Source organism: Pelodiscus sinensis, chromosome 1, assembly GCF_052426305.1.
Source record: "Pelodiscus sinensis isolate ZL-2025 chromosome 1, ASM5242630v1, whole genome shotgun sequence".
Lineage (NCBI taxonomy): Eukaryota > Metazoa > Chordata > Testudines > Trionychidae > Pelodiscus > Pelodiscus sinensis.
Genome location: NC_143052.1, coordinates 318,177,418 through 318,200,335, shown reverse-complemented (window position 1 = coordinate 318,200,335; position 22,918 = coordinate 318,177,418). Strand labels below are relative to the sequence as shown.

Sequence of the window (22,918 nt, the reverse complement as noted above, 5' to 3'; positions counted from 1 at the left end):
ACTAGGTACTAAGTGTATGACCTCACTCTACACTATGAAATTTAATCTCATGTCTATTATTTCTGTTTTCAAGGTCATCGACATTTTGTTACATGGTTTTCCAACCTCAGCATTGGCACTACCACCCAGCTGCCTATGATCTGCAAATTTTATTAGCACGCTCCAATTTTTTGACGGAAAATCATTAATGAAAATGTTAAATAAGATTGATCCTAAGCCCATTCCTTGAGGGATGCCACTGGTAATCTCTTACAGCCTGATAGGTCACCTTTCAGCATGATCTGTTGCAGTCATCCCTTTAACAAGTTCCTTACCCATGTTGGACTGCATCAAATACTTTAAATACTTCACTGAAATCCATTTACATTAGATCTATTGTATTTGTCTAGAAAATTAGTATAAGGAAAGGGATAGAAAATAAGACCCAGAATATCTTACTGCCCCTGTATAAAACTATGGTACGCCCACATCTTGAATACTGTGTACAGATGTGGTCTCCTCACCTCAAAAAAGATACTTTGGCCTTGGAAAGGGTTCAGAAAAGGGCAACTAAAATGATTAGGGGTTTGGAACGGGTCCTATATGAGGAGAGGTTAAAGCGACTGGGACTTTTCAGTTTAGAAAAGAGGAGACTGAGGGGGGATATGATAGAGGTCTATAAAATCACGAATGGTGTGGAGAGGACCGATAAAGAAAAGTTATTTATTAGTTCTCTAAATAGAAGAACTAGAGAACACCAAATGAAATTAATGGGTAGCAGGTTTAAAACTAATAAAAGAAAGTTCTTCTTCACACAGCATGTAGTCAACCTGTGGAACTCCTTGCCAGAGGAGGCTGTGAAGGCTAGGACTATAATAGAGTTTAAAGAGAAGCTAGATAATTTCATGGAGGTTAGGTCCATAAAAGGCTATTAGCCAGGGGATAAAATGGTGTCCTTGGCCTCTGTTTGTCAGAGGCTGGAGAGAGATGGCAGGACACAAATCGCTTGATCATTGTCTTCGGTCCACCCTCTCTGGGGCACCTGGTGCTGGCCACTGTTGGCAGACAGGATACTGGGCTAGAAGGACCTTTGGTATGACCCAGTACGGCCGTTCTTATGTTCTTATGTTCAAATTAGGCGAGCTTTTAATTAATCACAGTTAACTCAAGCGATTATTTCACAACATATTAACTCAATTAAATACTATAACATTTAATTTCAGAAGGGGGACTACACAAAAATGAAGAAGTTAGTTATACAGAAAATGAAAGGTACAGTACCAGAAGTGAAACCCCTTCCAACTGCATGGAAAATTTTTAAAACTACCATAAGTGAAGCTCAATCTAAATTGTATTTCCCAAATTAAAAAACAACAACAACAGCAACAACAAAAAACAAAGCAATATGGTATGAGAATAAAAAAAGTGTAAAAATATAATTCAGAAGGCCAAAAAAGAATTTGAAGAAGTCAGCCAAAGACTCAAAGAGCAACTTTTTTAAGTATATCAGAAGCAAGAAGCCTGCTAAACAATCAGTGAGTCCACTGGATGATTAAGATGCTAAAGGAGCATTCAAGGATGATAAGGTCATTGTGGACAAACTAAATAAATTCTTTGCATTGGTCTTCATAGCTGAGGATGTTAGGGAGATTCCCAAACCTGAGCCATTCTTTTTAGGTGACAAATCTGAGGAACTGTCCAGATTGAGATGTCATTAGATGAGGTTTTAGACCAAATTGATAAAGTAATAAATCACCAGAACCAGATGGTGATAATAGTCTAATCTATTTTTAAATCAATAATAGTCTGTAATCTATTTTTAAATCAGCTTCTGTACCAAATTCCTGGAGGATAGTTAAAGTGATGCCAGTTTTTAAAAAGTGCACCACAGGTGATCTTAGCAGTTACAGCCTTGTAAATCTGACTTCAGTACCAGGCAATCTGGCTGAAACTAGAGTAAAGAGCAAAATTGTCAGACATATAGATGAACGTAATTTGTTGGGAAAAAAGTTTTTGTAAAGAGAAATCATTCCTCACCAATCTACCAGAATTCTTTGAGTGGATATAGTGTACTTAGATTTTCAGAAAGCCTTTGACAAGAGCTCTCAAAGAATCTTATGCAAAGTAAGCTATTGTGGGATAAAAGGAAAGATCCTCCCTTGGACTGGTAATTCGTTAAAAAGATAAACAAAGGATAGGAATAAATGATCAGTTTTCAGAATACAGAGAGGTAAATAGTAGTGTAAACCATGGGTATATGCTGGGACCAGTCCTATTCAAAATATTCACAAATGATCTGGAAAAAGGGGTAAACAGTGAGATGATAAAATGTATAGATGATACAAAATTACTCAAGATAGTTAAGACCCAACCAGACTGTGAAGAACTACAAAAAGATCTCAGAAAAGTGGGTGAGTGGACAAAAAAATGACAGATAAATTTCAATGCTGATCAATACAAACTCTTGTACACTGGCAAACATAATCTCAAATATGTATATTGTGACAAGTTCAGGCTGGAGGGATACAGGAAAGTGGTAGAGGGGAAATACATTTGCCCTAGATTAAATAAGTCCCTGTTCCCAGGGTAGACTAACAAGGGCCAATACAGAACCAGCAGGAATATGAGTCATCCCACCCAGTCTCCGTTATTCCAACCACATCATAGTTCTTCGACTGGGCCAGGGCTTCTAATTCTTCCTGTTTGTTTTTTAGGCTTCTTGCATTTGTGTACAAACACCTTAGATAATCAGTTGATCGCCCTACACACCCTGGACTTTAGAAAAGCAGACTTTGACTCCCTCAGAGAAATGATGGGCAGGATTCCCTGGGATGCTTACATGAAGGGGAAAGGAGTCCAGGCCAACTGGCAGTATTTTAAAGAAGTCTTATTAAAAGCACAGGAAGAAACCATCCCAATGCGCAGCAAGAAAAGCAAATATGGTAGGCGACTAGATTGGCTTACCGGGAGCATCCTTGGTAAGCTTAAACACAACAAGGAAGCTTACAAGAAGTGGAAACTTGGACAGATGACTAGGGAAGAGTATAAATATAGTGCACAAGTCTTGGCTTAACAAAGCCCTGGCTGGGTTGATTTAGTTGGGATGGGTCCTGCCTTGGGCAGAGGGCTGGACTTGATGACCTCCTGAGATCTCTTCCAGCTCTATGAGTCTCTGAATCTGCAAAAATCAATCAGAGCAATAAGGCCAATAAAAATACTGGAACCAATTAGGAAGCTTCCAGTCTCAAGGGAGTCAGACTAACCAGAATATTTGGGAGCCAATTAAGAAATTGTTGAGAGTGGTTTAAAAAGGCTTCCCTCCCGTTAGCTGTTTGAGAAAGGAGCTGATGAGAGAAAGTGTTGTGGAGAGTCTGGGAGGAGAAAATGCAAGCAGGAACCAGGAAGAAGAACCTGAAGTAAGGAAGGTGCTGGAGAAGGCTTTGGAGACATAGTTCAGGGATTCATAGCTGACATGCAGCAGATACCAGAGACATTATAGACAGCTGCTATCACAGGATCCCTGGGGTGGAACCCAGAGAAGAGGTTGGGCCCAGGTCCCCCTCCTCCCTTAGGGTATGTCTACACTACCCCCCTAGTTCGAACTAGGGGGGTAATGTATGCATACCGAACTTGCTAATGAAGCCCGGGATTTGAATTTCCCGGGCTTCATTAGCATAAAGCCGGCGCCGCCATTTTTAAAAGCCAGCTAGTGCGAACCCCGTGCCGCGCGGCTACACGCGGCACGGACTAGATAGTTCGGATTAAGCTTCTAATCCGAACTATCTGTACGCCTCGTGGAACGAGGTGTACAGATAGTTCGGATTAGGAAGCCTAATCCGAACTATCTAGTCCGTGCCGCGTGTAGCCGCGCGGCACGGGGTTTGCACTAGCCGGCTTTTAAAAATGGCGGTGCCGGCTTTATGCTAATGAAGCCCGGGAAATTCAAATCCCGGGCTTCATTAGCAAGTTCGCTATGCATACATTACCCCCCTAGTTCGAACTAGGGGGGTAGTATAGACATACCCCATGACACTAACTCCCCATTCAGTTTGCGAAAAAGACTGGTTTTGGAAAAGCGGTTTGTCCTACCCTGTGACTATGACATTTTCTCCAGGTTGGCCAATGGTGAGAGTAGCTCAACAAACAGCAGGCTACTGTGGGTTGCTGGGAGCTTCTGCGACAAGTAATCCACCTGAAAGTATGGGACTCACCAAGATGGAGGAAGAGCTTTGTCACAGTGGCTATGTCTAGACTGCAAGCCTCTTTCGAAAGAGCCTCTTTCGAAAGAGCCTCTTTCGAAAGAGAGCGTCTAGACTGCACGTTGAACTTTCGAAAAAGCGGCTTGCTTTTTCGAAAGAAAGCATCCAGTGAGTCTGGATGCTCTCTTTTGAAGAAGCCCTATTTACATTGAAGAACGCCTTCTTTCAAAAGAGGAACTTTCGAAAGAAGGCGTTCTTCCTCGTGAAATGAGGTTTACCGCCATCGAAAGAAAAGCCGCGTTCTTTCGATTTAATTTCGAAAGAACGCGGCTTGAGTCTGGACGCAGGGAAGTTTTTTCGGAAAAAGGCTACTTTTCCCGAAAAAACCCCTGAGTCTGGACACAGCCAGTATGAAATGACTGGTTCTAAATAAGCTATTACCACTCAAGAAAGGGAGTTTGGAGTCATTGTGGATAGTTCTCTGAAAACACCCACTACATATGCAGGTCAAAAATGCAAACAAAATGTTGGAAATCATTAGGACAGGGATAGATAATACAAAGACAGAAAATATCATATTGCTGCTATATCAATATTGCATGTAGCTGTAACCACCTCCATCACAAAAAAGAAGATATATTTGAATTAGAAAACGTTCAGAAATGATCAACAGAATTTATTAGAGGTGTGGAATGGCTGCCATATGAAGAGAAACTAAGAAGACTGGGACTTTTCAGCTGGAAGAGTGATGATTAAAGGGAGCTATGATAGATGTCTACAAAATCATGACCGGTATGGGGAACATAAATGAGAAAGTGACCAACCCAGCAGCACCCCATCTGCTCTGCCCCAGGTGTCCTGATTCAGCCTCTGCTGAAACTGACCAGCAGCGGCTGAATCAGGACCTGGGGCAGAGCAGCTGGGGTGCTGCCGGGTTGGTCCAGTAGTGCCCAGAGCGGCGCTGCAGGACCAATCAGCAGCGCCCCAGCTGCTCTGCCCCAGGGTCCAAAACAAAAGCCTGGTCTGTTGGGGCGGGGGGCACACTAGCTGCGCCCCCTCCCCTCCGCAGACCAGGGACACGGGGAGCAGAGCCGCAGCGGCAGCGGGGTGCCGCGCCTCTGAGGCTTTGCTCTGGCAAAGTCTCAGAGGCGCGGGACCCCGCCGCTGCTGCCGCTTCAGTCCCAGTGCCTGTGGTCTGCTGGGGACGGTCCTCAGCAGACCACAGGCACCGGGACTGAAGCGGCAGCAGCGGCGGTTCGCCACGCTTCTGAGGCTTTGCTCTGGCAAAGCCTCAGAAGCGCGGGAACCCGCCCGGTGCCCCTGGTCTGCTGGAGATGGTCTCCAGCAGACCAAGGGCACCGGAGCAGCTTACGAACGGGGCTTTCTCGCCCCGGAGCTCGCAGGTAGCAATCCGCCACCTCGACCTCTGGGGCGAGAAAGCCCCGTTCGTAAGTGCGGATCCGACATAAGTCGGATCCGTGTAAGTCGGGGACTGCCTGTACATTGGCCTAACCCCTTTAAAAATCCCAGCTCAAAAGTTCAGCAATTCCTTACACACAGTCTTGGTCATTAGAGCTTGTTTTGCTAAAAAAAGGAAATGTTCACCATAATGCTAAAGTTATTTATTTTTATGTCTCTATACATGCTTTGGTAAATGTCACAAGGTCTTTAAGTATTATCTGGACAACTATAAGAGGTTATCAGACAGGATTATATTTAACAACAGTAAAAAGGACAGAGGAAGAAGAGCTGAAATTACAACCAAAATTGTCCCCATCCTCTCCTTTACCTCAGCATAAAATTAATAATAATATTCTACTGTGCAAATATTTTGTACTCATAAATGACTGAAGATCCTTTGTGTCTCAAGGTCCCTAGATTCAGTAAAACATCTAGATTTTGATTACCACAATAAGCCATTTCAGCAACACTTCTGTAATACCAATATTGTGATTCTAACAACTCTGTTATTAATTAGTTTCAGTAATTCAGACAGAAATCTGAGTAGACCCAGTACCTTAACTTGGAGTTTTGTTTCTTGAATTTGACCTTTCCATGATGCTACAAATTTAAGGTTGTCCACTGAACAGCTCATTACCCTAAAAGATAAACCAATACACCCTAAATGTCACATGCACATAATAAAAGGTTGAAATATAAAAACAGAACAATTCACATCCATCCATTCCCTCTTACCCTTTCTCATCCCCAACAAAACAGAGGCTAGGAACATCATCCCTGGTCATCCTGGCTAATCACGAGAACATAAGAATGGCCATATTGAGTAAGACCAAAGGTCCATTTAGCTCAGTAACCTGTCGTCCAACAGTGGCCAATGTCGGGTGGCCCACAGAGAATGAACAGAACAGGTAATCATCAAATGATCCATCCCCTGTTACCCACGTAATACAGCTTTAATAGAAAATCACATTTACTTTGTTGTTAAATTCCAAGGGATGTTTTTAGCATTGAATTAACAAAGTAGCTTTTTTACCCCAGTGTAAACAATAAGAAAATAAATTGAAGAGGCTATTTTAAGTGTAATATATTATGTATGCTTTTTGACAATGAAGGCACAGAAAGAAAAAGCGAACATAAATGGGAAAGAAAATAATGGAACTGAAAAACATGTGAATAGGCTGATTCATGTCACCTACCTTGCAGTTTCCTGACGTAAGGCATTAAGAAATGTATCTGGATGGAAGAGCTCTGAGAGGTCAAGGGTGTCCGAGAGCAGTGTCTTTTTTTCTGCTTTATCTACCCAGTTCTAAAATAAAAAATATATTGCCCATTAATTGGGAGAACAATTAAACAAGTAACTTATTGCTTGATGTTCTATTACTTTGAGATGGTGGAAATTGATGGCAGCCTTTAGTACTAAAAGTTTTCGTATAAATGATTAACGGTAAATGTGTAAGTATAAAGGCACTATAATCTTAAGGAGGAACATTGATTCCTACTATTTAGCACCGTCAACCAGAAAATAAACAAAACCAAGTAGCATTTAACATTCTGAAGACAGTAGTTCATTTTGTATGTCTCTGAAGTTACTCACCAATTATTTATAAACTTGTAGAACTCAGCTCTTTGCATACCAACAGTGACTTTTTTGGGTGTTCTCTAGCATTCTTATTTTACCTTTAGTAAACTATAATTTATAACTAAAATTATTTCCATGTGGGAATGTATCCCACAAAAAATATTACCACCATTATTGTTATTAAGTTGTTTAGTTTGGATACATTACTGAATTTCTTTCAATTTATGACCACTTATTTTCTTTTGTGCAAATCACCTTTTAAATTCAAAAAGTTTAATTTTTATGCTGTAGCGTGAAAGTAGTATTTTAAAGTATATTCCAGTAATTTCTTTTTAAAATTCTGGTACGATTATATGAAGAATATGTAATTTTGAAAGGAATTAAATTACATCGACATTATAATACAGAATTATACAAGCTCCTTGGTCCTCAAATATATCCTCTTTCCAGAGTGCATGGTTTCCCTCTAATCTCTGAATTAATTTATTTTTGAATACCCTTTGCAATTAAAATGGTGATATCCTAGATTCAATACTTTTTTCCAAGGATTCTTGAACTGCTGAATAATGCAACTGCAAAGTTATTGTGGTCATAAATCTTTTCAAGGCGCCTTTCTTTCAATGATGTTCTCAACTGCAATGTATGGAGCTTATCAAAGTGTTTATAAGGTTGGCTGAAACATGATCGGTCGTGATTTCTGACCAGGGACCTAGCCTCCTTTATCTCAGTTAGTTAATGATTGACCCAGGAACAACATATATTAAGGTAAATTATTGCTTCAGTTACACTTAATTAAACTTAATAGTCTCCATCATTATAGTATTTAATTAAAATTAATAGTAGTTGGTGCACAGCACCTCTGAAACTCAGTACAGGTTGGTGTATTCCCACACAGTGTAGTACCCCCAGACCACCTGCCAGGTTTCACTGCCTACATACTGCTGGCAGGGCTCTTCTCCTGGCTAATGACCCCCAGGGCTCCCTGTCTCCAGCTGCCAGGCCCATGGGCTGCCAGCCTGCTGGTGAGTCTCTGCTCTTGGCTGCAAGTCACATAGGGTGCCTGTCCCTGGCTACTGGATATACAGGTTGCAAGCCTGATGGCAAGGCTCCACTCCCAGCTACCAGCCTTAAAGCCAGGCTTTGCTCCTGGCTGCTGGCCCTGAAGGCTGCCAGCCCACCAGACTGGCTTTGCTCCCAGCTGCTGGCAACCTCTGTAGCTGGGGCTCTCTGATCCAGTGGCTCTCTGTTCTGGCAACATCCGTGGTCCTGCCAGACCAGAGAGGTTCTACCTGTATTTTTATTTAAATAAACATGCAGATATGGACATCCAACTGTGGACATCCAAGTTTGAAAATTTTAATTTTACATTCACTGAGTTCTTAGACAATTCAACAAGAGACAGTCTTTCACCATCTGTTAGTTGCGGAAATGAGTCATCTCTTTCTGAGTGAAGTGGACAGGGGGCTGCAGACAGGGGAGTTTAAGAGGGAGAGCAAGAGATCTTGCCACTGAAGAGACTGCCAGGTGAGTGTACTAGCTTTGGCATGAACGAGTTTGCTCGACTGTTTGGATTTTGATTCTGATTTTAGGTGATTTCAGTTACTGTGGCAGTTGGGATTGTGTGTCTGGGAGTGTTAGATCTTTTGTTCCCTTGATTGCCCTTATCAGCCTCAGGATCAAACTTGCCCTGTGTGGCTAATGAGGGAGTAGGCATGACCTAGGTAAGCAGGTTTTAAAAGCCAGAGGCAGAACAACCAGGTGGCTGCAGACAGGAGTTAAGAGGAAGTTTCACAAAGGGAGACCTACTATGGGTAGGAAGACCCGCAACACCACTGCCAGCGCTGATCCTGTCTCCTCCACCTGCACCTGTGGCCAGACAGACCTCCAGACCATGGATGCCTCTACTAAGATCCTGGTGTGGTTTTGCAGGGACTGTGGCTTCCAATTCCCACATACTGAAATCCAGGCTGGGGAACCATCTAATGTGAAAAGTGCTTGCTGGTGGAATCTCTCAGGGAGCATGTGGGAGAACTACAGGAGGAGGTGGCTAGACTCAGGAGCATCCGAATCCACAAGCAATTCCTGGACAGTATTCAAGTAGAGACAGCGGAGGCTGAGGCAGCTGTCCTACTACAAAAGACTGCTGACACACCACTGGTGGAGGAGGAGATGGCTCAGTGCAGACACTGGCAGCTGGTCACTTCTGACAGCTGGCAGTGCTCCACCCCTGTTCCCAACCCTACTACTGTGGTACTGGAGAACTGCTACTCTGTTCTGGATACAGGAGATAAGGAATCACCCCCTATAGCAGAAGAAAAGAAGTCTTGTACCCTCAAGGCTGGGAGGTCTGCTGCCACCACCGCGAGGACGAAACGTAGGTAGTGGTGGTCAGAGACTCTCTTCTGAGGATAGAGGCACCCATCTGTCTCCCTGACATGTCATCTCAGGATGTATGCTGCCTGCCAGGGGCCTGTATTTGAGATGTTATGGAAGCATTGTCAAAGATTATCTGGGTCTCTGACTACTACCCCATGCTACTAATCTGTTACGCTGAGTATATTAATCAGTGAAGAATGTCGGTAGGGTATAAACAAAATGGAGTCTTTATGACCTCTATTTTGTAAGAAGGATAGAATTCAGTTATAGAACACAAGTTTTCCCGCCAAAAGCCAGTGTTTGCACTCAGTCCTTTTTGCACTCCTCTCAAACATTGTGCACTTGGCCCCCCTTGAAGTTGCACTCATCCCTCAAGGTTGCACACAGCCTGCCGAACTGCTGCACATGACCCTGATTTAATGCACTCAGCACACAAGTCTCTTTTCCCACCTAAGAGCCAATAAAAGCCTTAGGCTGGAAAAGGCTTAGGTTCCTCTTGTTCCCATTCCATTCCGCTCCGTTCCTTTTTGGTCCCCTGTTCCTGCTTTTACTTGACATCTATGGACATTGCGGTATATGTGGATCCTGTTGTGTGATTAACTCACATGCCACCTGCATGTGGAGACATCCTGTGTGAAGGAATTAGGTCTGAGTTAACAGCAGCCGGACTTTTGTCATCTTTCCACAACCGTTCTGGATCGGGTGACTTTACTGAAGGATTAGTAACCACCATATCCAGAGAAGAGCCATTGTCCAAATGGTTGAGGATCACCTAGCAGCCCTACGTTAAAAGGCTGGGATCACTGCTTCGAGGGATCTTCCTGCTGGTCCTCCTCTGAGGCTTTAAAATAGCCAAAGAGTTGTAGGTTGCGATCTCCAACTGCGAGATTGTAACATATACTCCATTTTGTCTAGGGTCTTTTCTATATTCTTCTATTTCTAGGGATAGGGTGAGTTGTATTTAAAGTTGTTCCTGTGTTTGCTGTTTCAAATTCTGTAAAATATATGTTTTGGCTCTAAATTTGTGTCTGTCTGTCATTTGGACAAAGAGATCCCCGATGAGAGATACAGGATTTATCAGGTGTACCTTGCTTCTTGATTCAGGGACAATTAATATCTTTAGTCAGAGTGAGTCCAAATTACATTCAAATTCATTTTATAAATGTTACAGTGTTCCCTGTGTAACACATCCATGTGGGCACTAATGATACTGCAAGGTATGACATTGAGCAGATCAGGGCTCTGGGAGTACAGGTGAAGGAGTTCAGAGCTCAGGTGATATTCTCTTCAATCCTTCCTGTCAAAGGTAGGGGCCCAGGCAGAGGCAGGTGCATCCTGGAGGTGAATGCCTGGCTGCGAAGATGGTGTTGCCAGGAGGACTTTGGCTTCCTTGACCACAGGATGCTATTCAAAGAAGGACTGCTAAGCAGGGATTGGGTTCACCTTTCGAAGAAGGGGAAGACCATATTTGGATGCATACTGGCTAATCTAGTGAGGAGGGCTTTAACTAGGTTTGACAGGGCAGGTGAGCAAAGCCCACAGGTAAGTAATAAACATGGAGACCTGGGAGATGGGTCAGAAATGGGAGGGAGCATGGGCTATAATAGCAGGGAAAAAGGAGGACTAGGCAGAACTGGGAGGCAAAATCAAATCAGTATCTTAGATGTTTATATACAAATGCAAGAAGTATGGGTAATAAGCAGGAAGAACTTGAAGTGCTAATAAATAAACACAACTATGACATTGTTGGTATCACAGAGACTTGGTGGGATAATACACACAATTGGAATATTGGTATAAAAGGGTACAGCTTAATCAGGAAGGATGGGGGAGGGAGGAAGGGGGGAGATGTTGCCTTATATATTAAAAATGTATACACTTGGACTGAGGTGGATATGGACATAGGAGACAGACGTGTTGAGAGTCTCTGGGTTAGGTTAAAATGGGTAAAAAACAAGAGAGATGTCATGCAAGAGTCTACTACAGACCACCTATCCAGATAGAAGAGGTGGATGAGGCTTTTTAAAAACAACTAACAAAATCATCCAAAGAACAGGATTTGGTGGTGATGGGGGACTTCAACTATCCAGACATATATTGGGAAACTAACACAGCAGAGCATAGACTATCCAATAAGTTCTTGGACTGCATTGAAGACATTTTTTTATTTCAGAAGGTTGAAAAAGCTACTAGAGGGGAAGCTGTTCTAGATTTGATTTTAACAAATAGGGAGGAACTGGTTCAGAATTTGAAAGTGGAAGGCAGCTTGGGTGAAAGTGATCATGAAATCATAGAGTCCATGATTCTAAGGAATAGTAGAAAGGAGAACAGCAAAATAGAGACAATGGATTTCAGGAAGGCAGATTTCTGTAAGCTCAGAGAGCTGGTAGGTAAGGTCCCATGGGAAGAAAGACTAAGGGGAAAAACAACTGAAGAGAGTTGGCAGTTTTTCAAGGGAACATTATTAAGGGCCCAAAACCACGCTATTCTGCTGCATGGTAAAGTTTAAGGTATGGCAAAAGACCACCTTGGCTTAACCAGGAGATCTTGCATGATCTAAAAATAAAAAAGGAGTCATATAAAAAGTGGAAACTAGGACAAATTACAAAGGATTAATATAAGCAAAGAATACAGGTATGCAGGGGCAAGATTAGAAAGGCAAAGGCACAAAACAAGCTCAAACTAGTTACAGACATGAAGGGAAACAAAAATACTTTCTATAAATATATTAGAAACAAGAAGAAGACCAAGGACAGGATAGGCCATTGCTCAGTGAGGAGGGAGAAACAATAAAAGGAAACCTGGAAATGGCAGAGGTGCTTAATGACTTCTTTGTTTCGGTCTTCACCAAGAAGTCTGATGATGAAGGAATGCCTAACATAGTAAATGCTAGTGGGAATGAGGTAGGTTTTGAAGCTAAAATAAAAAAAAGAATAAGTGAACAATTACATAGAAAAGGTAGATGTCTGCAAGTCACCAGGGCCGGATGAAATTCATCCTAGAATACTCAAGGGGCTGATAGAGGAGGTATCTGAGCCTCTAGCTATCATCTTTGGAAAATCATGGGAGACAGGAGAGATTCCAGAAGACTGGAAAAGGGAAAATATAGTGCCCATCAATAAAAAGAGAAATAAAAACAATCCAGGAAACTACAGACCAGTGAGTTTAACTCCTGTGCCAGGAAATATAATGGAGCAAGTAATTAAGGAATTCATCTGCAAACACCTGGAAGATAATAAGGTGATAGGTAACAGCTAGCATGGATTTGTAAAGAACAAAACATATCAAACCAATCTGATAGATTTCTTTGACAGAATAATGAGTCTTGTGGATAAGGGAGAAGCGGTGGACGTGGTATACCTAGCCTTTAGTAAGGCATTTCATATAGTCTTTCATGCCCTTCTTATCAATAAACTAGGCAAATACAACTTGGAAGAGGCTACTATAACTGGGTGCATAACTGGCTGGATAACCGTTCTCAAAGAGTAGTTATTAACGGTTCAAAATCCTGCTGGAAGGGCATAACAATTGGGGTTTCACAAGGGTCTGTTTTGGGACTGGTTCTGTTCAATATCTTCATCAATGAAATAGATATTGGCATAGACAGTACGCTTATTGGCTGTGTCTAGACTGGCAAGTTTTTCTGCAAAAGCAGCTGCTTTTGCGGAAAAACTTGCCAGCTGTCTACACTGTCCGCTTGAATTTCCGCAAGAACATGGACGATCTCATGTAAGAAATCGATGCTTTTTGCGGAAATACTATGCTGCTCCCGTTCGGGCAAAAGTCCTTTTGCACAAAAGCTTTTGCGCAAAAGGGCCAGTGTAGACAGCTCCGATTTGTTTTGTGCAAAAAAGCCCCGATCGCGAAAATGGTGATCAGGGCTTTTTTGCGGAAAAGCACGTCTAGATTGGCATGGACGCTTTTCCGCAAAAAGTGCTTTTGCGGAAAAGTGTCCGTGCTAATCTATACGCTCTTTTCCGCAAATGCTTTTAATGGAAAACTATTCCGTTAAAAGCATTTGCGGAAAATCATGCCAGTCTAGACGTAGTCATTAAGTTTGCAGATGATGCCAAGCTGAGAGGGGTTGCAACTGCCTTAGAGGACAGGGTCATAATTCAAAATGATCTGGACAAACTGGAGAAATGGTCTGAGGTAAATAGGATGAAGTTTAATAAGGATAAATTCAAATAACTACGCTTAGGAAAGAACAATTAGTTTCACACATACAGAATGGGAAAAGACTATCTAGGAAGGAGTATTGCAGAACGGGATCTAGGGCTCATAGTGGACCACAAGCTAACTATGAGCCAACAGTGTGATGATGTTGCAAAAAAAGCAAACATGATTCTGGGATGCATTAACAGGGGTGTTGTGAGCAAGACACAAGAAGTCATTCTTCTGCTCTACTCTGTGCTGATTAGGCCTCAATTAGAGTATTGTGCCCAGTTCTAGGCACCACATTTCAAGAAAGATGTGGAGAAACTGCAGAAGGTACAGAGAAGAGCAACAAAAATGATTACAGTTCTAGAGAACATGCCCTTTGTAGGAAGACTGGAAGAACTGAGCTTGTTTAATTTGGAAAGGAGAAGATTGAGAGGGGACATTATAGCAGTCTTCAGGTATCTAAAAGGGTGTCACAGGGAGGAGGGAAAAAATGTTCCCCTTGGCCTCTGAGGATAGGACAAGAAGCAATGGGCTTAAACTGCAGCAAGGGATGTTTAGGTTGGACATTAGGAAAAACTTCCTAACAGTCAGGGTGGTTAAACACTGGAATAAGTTGCCTAGGGAGGTTGTGGAATCTCCAACTCTGGAGATATTTAGGAGCAGGTTAGATAGACATTAGGGATGGCCTAGACAGTACTAGACCATGAGGGCAGGGGACAGGACTCGATAACCTCTAGAGGCCCCTTCCAGTTCTAGTGTTTATGATTCTGTGAGCTAGTTTCCCTCAACTTCCCACTGTTATATCAGTAACATGACATTCAGAAGCAAAACACAACCTGTGAGTCTTACTTTGCATATTGCTTGTCTTTTGCAAAAAAATAGTAATGTATTTACATAAACTATTACATTTCAGTTTAAAGTTGTTTGGTTTTAAGCCTCTGGGCCTTAGACTGTAAACCTTTCAGGACAGTGATGCTATCTTCTTTTTGTTTCTAACAAACAGGGCCCCATTTCTGACATGTGGCATCTCCATTTTTACTGTTATATAAATATTAAAGAACAGTGTACCCTTCTGAATGTAGTTAAATGGTGCAATTCTGTAAGTAGTCACAAATCACATACTTGTATATAGAAAGTTAGTGCCTAATAATAAACCAATACAGGCAGTCCCCGACTTATGCCGGATCCGCACTTACGAACGGGGCTTTCTTGCCCCAGAGGTCGAGGTGGCGGATTGCTGCCTGCGAGCTCCGGGGCGAGAAAGCCCCGTTCGTAAGCTGCTCCCGGTGCCCCTGGTCTGCTGGAGACGGTCCTCAGCAGACCAGGGGCACCGGGACTGAAGCCGCAGCCACAGCGGGGTCCCGCGCCTCTGAGACTTTGCCAGAGCAAAGCCTCAGAGGTGCGGCACCCCGCTGCCACTGCGGCTCTGCTCCCCGTGTCCCTGGTCTGCTGGGGGGGGGGGCACACTAGCTGTGCCCCCCCCCCCCCCAGCAGACCAGGCTTTTGTTGTGGACCCTGGGGCAGAGCAGCTGGGGCGCTGCCGATTGGTCCTGCAGCGCCGCTCTGGGCACTACTGGACCAACCCGGCAGCACCCCAGCTGCTCTGCCCCAGGTCCTGATTCAGCCACTGCTGGTCAGTTTCAGCAGTGGCTGAATCAGGACGCCTGGGGCAGAGCAACTTGGTCCAGTAGCGCCAAGGAGCGAGGAGCGGTGCTACTGGAGCAACCCAGCAGCACCCCAGCTGCTCTGCCCCAGGCGTCCCCAAGTCAGCCGCTGCTGAAACTGACCAGTGCTGACTACAGGAAGCCGGAGGCAGAGTTGCTCTGCACCAGGCTTCCTGGAATCAGCCACTGATCAGTTTCAGCAGCAGCTGACTTGGGGACGCTTGGGGTTCTTAAGTTGAATCTGTATGTAAGTCAGAACTGGCAGTCAGTTTCAGCAGCGGCTGAATCTGGACGCCAGTTCCGACTTACATACAGATTCAACTTAAGAACAAACCTACAGTCCCTATCTTGTACATAACCCGGGGACTGCCTGTACATACCTGCTCACATATTCTTTGTTATCGCCAGAGAAAGAATGACAAGTTGTACTCTTTGCTAAGTACCATATTCAGTATAACTATGACTATTTGTCTATTCTAGATTCTGAGGGAATAAAAAAGCTGTGAAGCTCCACAAATTTTAAAATTGCATGTACCACCTATGACATACCCACATCTTGCTGAAAAAACATACTTCTCTTATTTCTTAAAATTGCTAATAGCCTTCTTCTATAAAATTTGCTTAGAAATGGGATAGTCATCTAAAATATATATAAATTATCACTTAATTAATTGTAGTTTTTTCTCAGTCAAAGTGTCAAATGAGATCACCATCATGTTTCCACCACGCTCAAACATTTGATTCAGTGACCTTTAAGTCTGTCACAACATAGATTATGAGCCCTCATTCCAAACAATTATGACAAATTAGGTTTTTTGCTTTCCATTTTCATTAGCTAAAGATATGAAGTTAATTGCTCTTGTCTGCCTGCTTCTTTTACTGACTCTAAATAACAGTAACCCTTTTTATTGTACAGCAATAACTGTGGATGACGATTAGAAGGACCAGCTTTAAATTGCTTAGTATATTATCCAAGGCCATACAATATTTTAATTTATATTTAGTACGTTCATTTTACTAGTGTTTTCAAATAAACTTTTAACTATTAAAGAGATATATTGACAGGAATACAGATACCTGTTTAATCTAATTAAAAAGGCCAGCACAGTTGACAATCAGATTTCACTCTATTAATGTCTGAATTAATATAATTAATTATGGTTGGCAACCTTGCAGTTTTCATTAGACCACAGAAGTAAACATGAAATTGCTACTTGCATTGCTGTACAGTACAGCATAGAAAAAAGATAACCTTCATATTTTTAAATTACATAAACATTTTTAAAATAGGATACAGATAATAATTCATAAAGTCATCTACTAAGCAACAAGTGTGAATACATTTTAAATATTCACATTTTTCATCCCTCATAAATATCTACATAAGGAAAGCAGCTGATTCAGACTGAACCAGGAAAAAAACAAACCAATCCTATTAAATAGGGGGAACCACTATGACGATCTAGCTGAGGGTTTTTTTTTTTTTTCTTCCTGTCTGCACTTACAGCATATAACCCCAATTGTCGAACTGGCATGAACACATGGAAGCTTGTCAGACTCCTCACTATACATGGATGACGAGATAGCAATAGTTCCTGAAACTGCTTTCTTTCATCTTCAAGTTGCTAAAAGTCTTTGCCCTTCCCTCTTGAATGGAGACCTGGGCATGGTGATCTATGTATTTGTCACCTTCAGGCTCGAATGCTGTAAATAGGTATGTCTGAAGCTTAATGTAAAGACAATTATTAAATCACAGAAATATAGGCTGGAAGAACCTTACAAGGTCATCTAGATTAGCTCCCTACACTGAGGCAGGACGAAGTATATATACACCCTGCCTGACATATGTGTCAGGATTTTCACAGCGTCTTTTGGTAACCTACTTCAGTACCTAACTATCATTATAATAATATTTTTCCCCCTAATAGATAAGCTAAATCTCCCTTGTTGCAGATTAAGATGAGTATTTCTTTTTCTTTCTTCAGCAGACACAGAAAAAACTGATCATCATCAAATTTTGAAGATTGTTATGATATCTCCACCAAATCTCTTCCCACAGCTAAATATTTCCAGGCTTTTTTTTTCAAACATTTGGATTTGCTAAACCCTTTATCATTTTTTTTCTCTCCTCTGGTCCCTCTGCAAGTTATCCAAATTGTCCTGGAAGTATAGCACTCAAAACTAACACAACACTCCTTTGGAGACTCCCCAGTACAAGGTAGAAAATATAATTACCAGGAGTGTTTCCGTACAACACTCCTGGTAATATACTTCAGAAAGGCATTAGCCTTTTTTCACAATGGCCTTATATTGTTGGGTCAAATTCAGTTTGAGATTCCCTATAACTCCTTAGATCGTTTTCAAAAATAGTTTATACTTGTCTTTTTTTTATTTCATGTTGTTGATTTCAGACCAATTCTCCAATTTATTAAGGTCATTTTCATTTTTCATTCTGTCCTCCAAAGTACATGCACAATTCCCAGAGTGGCATCGTCTGAAAATTTTAGAAGGGTACTCTGGACTGCATTATCAAAATCATTTATGAAAATATTGAAAGTAATGGACCCAGGACTAGCCTCCTGTAGGACCCAAGTAGATACGACCTTCCAGACTGAGAGCAAATCATCGATAACTACTTTTGAGAATATTTTTTTAACCAGCTGTGAACACATCTTCTAGTAATTTCATTTACTGGCTACTGTCATGCTGCCTGACTGAAAGAAGGTGAAAGAAGTGAGCTTCAACCATTGTGGCCATCCCCACAGTGCCCTGAGACCCCAGGATTGAACATGAGAATGTTGCATGCTTGCCATCCTGATACTGGGAAATGTCCTGACCAGATCAGACCAAAGACAGAGGCACAGATGATACTGTCACCTCCACTTAGTTTCTGGCTAACTCCCAAACACCACCTGGAAGGTGAGGTTTTTGTCACCTCTTTCCCCTTTCAGCGTGCTCTTTTCCTTTCCTTCCTTATTTCTTTTCTTTCCTAGCCTCTTCCTTTTTCCTCCTTATAAAAGTCTGGTTCACCCACCAGGACAGCATATTTTGCAACTCTGCTATGAGCCTGTGACTCAAAAGAGGAAGCAAATAGCAGTGCCCTAAAAAGCCCAATTCTGGTAACAAGTTTCCCAGGTCTCAGAGTTGCTTAAAAAATAACTGCTGCACCTGTGTTTTTCTAGCAGTGAGATTCCTAGTGAAAAATCAATATCAGAGCAGAAGCTGCACTTTTCAATCTTTATTATTTACTTTTTTTTCTCCTTGCTCATATATGTTTGTCTTGTTTTGTCCTTTAGGAAGCAGAATCTGACTTTAACAGCAGCAACATCAATGGCTCCTGCCCATCTCAACTAACTTTTTCACTTTTCTCCAAAAGGGACAGTTATTACCATCTAGCAATCTGTCAAACTGGATGTTTTCCTTCTAAAAACGCTCTACAGATAAAAAACATATTGTTAAAATAAAAGTCTCATTTCATGCTTAACATTTCAAATGCTCTTTTTCCTTCTTTTTATATTTAATAAAAGGTTAATAGGCTTTTAATGGTATTTGTGTCATGGTTCTAAGTGGGCAAAGGTCTCTGAATACCAAACCCACCACTATTTAATATAGGACAGTGACTAGGCTATATTAATACCTATACCTGGTATATTCCATCTAAATTCCCTATCCATCTAGCTAGTAAGCCTATCAGAGAAAGAAATTAGATTGGCTGGCACAATTTGTTCTTGTCATATCCATATTTGTTATTTTACGCCTATTAAATTTTAGGTGCTTATGATGACTGGTCTATACTTCCCCCTGTCCTCTTTGTTCCCCTTTTTAAAGATAGATACTATGTGTGCCCTTTTCTAGTCTTCTAAGGCCGTATCTGTTCTCTAAAAGTCTTCAAAGATATTTGCTTTAGTTAGCTACCTATGTACAGGTTGGACTTCTCTAAACCAGGTCTCTCTGGTCTGGCAGTTTTCCAGGACCAGAGAATAATGGTGGAGGGATGGCAGCAGGGAGCCCTGTGGGCTGGCAAGGCAGCAGATGGCCGGCAGCGAGCTGCCAGGGACTTGAGAAAAGTCTTTCCCCAAAACCAATATTTTCTTCTCCTCTAGAAAGTGTTTTTAAATAATATCCAATCACACTACAGTTTAAAACTAGAAATTGAAACTATAGGAAGAATCTAACTGGAATTTGGCCAAAATATGGATTTATATCTATAATTTTATGAAGTGTTTATTATCAGTTTGAATAATAATACAAGGCTGATGGAATTATACAACTGTAAATAATATCCTTGGAACTTTTTATTGAAATCTGAGAGTAGCTGAAGTTCAAATAACTTAGCATACTCATATACAGTATCCATGGATGGTAAACAGATATCAAATATGATAAATCAAATATGAAACAGTGGCTAATTCTTATTAAGTTGACATGACAGAATATTTTGGCATAAACCTCAGTAATATCCTGAAGTTAAAGTCTTTTATTGTACCTGGATAGCAAGTGCTCGAGCTACAAGTCCTCTGAGGTACTGTAAAGGATCTTCTGGACCTTCCCATTTGCTCTGCCATGTGAGGGGACACTGAAATAAAAATAGATTAATTGGATATGCAGTGCAATTTAAATACAATTATTACTCTGTTTTAATGCAACCAATTGTATTACATTTATCTGGAGACTGAATGTAGTTTTAAAAAAGAAACAATATGTCATGATATGGGCATACATTATGAATTCCCAGCTCTAATGCAAACTTCTTATGTAGTGTATAGACACTATGGTAACAGAGACTATAGCAGAGCTTATATTTACCAGATAAATGTGACCTAATACTAGCACTGTCCTTTTACAGCAAAGACAAAAAACATTAGCAGTACCTATTTGATAGGAGTAAGGTTAGTATTACAATATGGGTATGTCTAGACTACATGTCTAGACTACATGCCTGACATATGCATAGCTGGAAACTAGTCTGTCTCACCTGTGTGAGCACAGTTGAAATAGATGTGAACTTTACTAGACTGTGTTTTAGTCTTGATGAAATGCTTGTAGGATGCTGGATGCATTGATCTCCCTTATGACACCTCTGTATCCCACGGCATATAGTTATGCTTAGTGTTTGCATTGGGAACCTCTGTAAGGGTATGTCTACACTACAGCGCTAATTCGAACTAAGCTAATTCAAACTAACGGATCCAGACTAAAAAACTAGTTCAAATTAGCGTTTTGCTAATTCGAACTAGCATGTCCACATTAAGTGGACCCTGAATCGGGGTTAAGGATGGCCAGAAGCAGTGCCGGCAGGGCATCAGATGAGGACTTAGAGCGTGGAGCTGATGCCTCAGGCTAGCTGAGGCTGTGCTTAAAGAGACCCGACCCACACCCCGGACAGACAGTTCTCAGGGGTGCCCCGCTTGCAAAGCAGTCCTGGCTTGGAGTGCCCTGAGTGCCCACACTGGGCACATCACGGCACTAGGCCATCAGACCAGCTCTACTTGCCGCAGGCTGCCATCTGGGGAGGGGGCCAATTAAGGGGCTGCAGGAGAGCTTCCATCCCCAGAAGCCCGCAGAGCCAGCCCAGTCCTCCCCATCGGGGGCTCGTACCCCATTCCTCCCTCACCTCCTTCCACTTACCCCTCCCTAGCCCCCCTTCCTGATGTACAAAATAAAGGACAATTGTGTTCAAAAACAGAATCTCTCTTTATTGAACAAAACTGGGGGAGACTGGGAAAAGGAGGTGGGAGAGGGGAAGAGAGAGGGTGGGAGAGGGGAGGGCAATTACAATGATGAGGGGTTTGGAACAGGTCCCATATGAAGAGAGGCTGAAGAGACTAGGACTTTTCAGCTTAGAAAAGAGGAGACGGAGGGGGGGATATGATAGAGGTCTATAAAAGCACGAATGGGGTGGAGAGGGTGCATACAGAAAAGTTCTTCATTAGTTCCCATAATAGAAGGACTAGAGGACACCAAAGGAAAGGAATGGGTAGCAGGCTTTAAACTAATAACAGAAAGCTGTTCTTCACAAAGCAAAGAGTCAACCTGTGGAACTCCTTGCTGCAGGAGGCTGTGAAGGCTAGAACTAGAACAGAGTTTAAAGAGAAGTGAGATAAAGTCATGGAGGTTGGGTCTATGGACTGCTATTAGCCAGGGGGTAGGAGTGGTGTCCCTACCCAAAGTTTGTGGAAGGCAGGAGAGGGATGGCACGAGACAAATGGCTTGGTCACTGTCTTCGGTCCATCCCCTCCAGGATCCCTAGGGTTGGCCGCTGTCGGCAGACAGGCTACTGGGCTAGATGGACCTTTGGTCTGACCCAGTACGGCCATTGTAAGCTCAGGGTCGGGGGTCTCAGTGGACCACCTTGATTTTCATGCACACCTGCTCCTGGGTGGCCAGGCTGGCAGCTCTCCTGCCCCAGACGGCCACTTTCCTGTGCCTAGTGCGGAGGTCGTGGACGAGGTCCACGATGTCCGCACTAGACCAGGCGGGTGCCCGCCTCTTGTGGTCCCGGGCAAGCTCCCAGGAGCCGCCAGCCTGGTCCCGGGAAGAGGGGGAGGGATGGGGGGCATCGGGTGGCTGGCTCGAGCCGTGCCAGGTGCAGGGTCTGCTAGCTGGGTGCTGGCAGGCTTGCACCTGGCACGGGCATCGTAGCCAGCCCGTGCCCCTTTAAGGGGTCCGGGGCCGGGAGAGGGGCAATAGAGTTTCCCTGGTGTTGGCCAAAGTGGCCACCAGGGAAAGCTGGGGAGGGCTAGCTTCCCACTAGTTCGAATTAAGGGGCTACACACCCCTTAATTCGAACTAGTAAGTTCAAACTAGGCTTAGTCCTCGTGAAATGAGGTTTACCTAGTTCGAACTAAACGTCCGTTAGTTCGAATTAACTTTGTAGTGTAGACATACCCTAATTTTATAACTCAAACAAGAAAGATATATTAATTAATGTCAAGTGCTGGTCCCGCATACAAAAAGTCCCACTGAAATCAAATGAGCCATTGTAAAACAGCATAAGATAAAGACTTTTTGATTCCATCTCTCTTCACCCCCAACCCAATGAAAAGGAAGAGGTGCCAATACCTGTCCCATCAATTAAACTCTATGGGTATGTCTAGAATACATCCTGCTATCGCCAGAGGAATGTAAATTAGACATACCAAAATTGCTAATGAAGAGGGGATTTAAATAGCCTGAGCTTCATTAGAATAAAAATGGCCACCGCTTTTTGCTGACATGGCAATTTGCCGGCAAAAAGCGGCAGTCTAGATGGGGACTGGTTGACAAGGAAAGCCTTTTCCAACTGATCCTGTAAACCTCGTTGCACGAGGCATAAGGGATCGGTCGGAAAAGGCTTTCCTTGTCGACTGATCCCTATCTAGACAGATGCTTTTTGCCAGCAAATCGGCGGCTATTTTTATTGTAATGAAGCGCGGGATATTTAAATCCCCGCTTCATTAGCAATTTCGGTATGTCTAATTTACATCCCTCTGTCGACAGAGGGATGTAGTCTAGAC

At 42.6% G+C, this 22,918-nt stretch overlaps 1 protein-coding gene across 2 annotated transcripts in view; it reads right to left on the bottom strand.

The window, feature by feature from the left end:
- The window catches only part of DYNC2H1 (dynein cytoplasmic 2 heavy chain 1), a 328,959-nt gene that overhangs the window by 11,957 nt on the left and 294,084 nt on the right, over positions 1-22,918 (bottom strand). For both annotated transcript variants that reach the window (XM_089775660.1, XM_089775659.1), the window contains 3 exons: positions 19,909-19,998; positions 6,836-6,945; positions 6,196-6,277 (listed from right to left, as the gene is read on the bottom strand). In XM_089775660.1, coding sequence (XP_089631786.1) covers positions 6,196-6,277; positions 6,836-6,945; positions 19,909-19,998 — 282 coding nt within the window. The remainder of the gene's footprint in view (positions 1-6,195; positions 6,278-6,835; positions 6,946-19,908; positions 19,999-22,918) is intronic.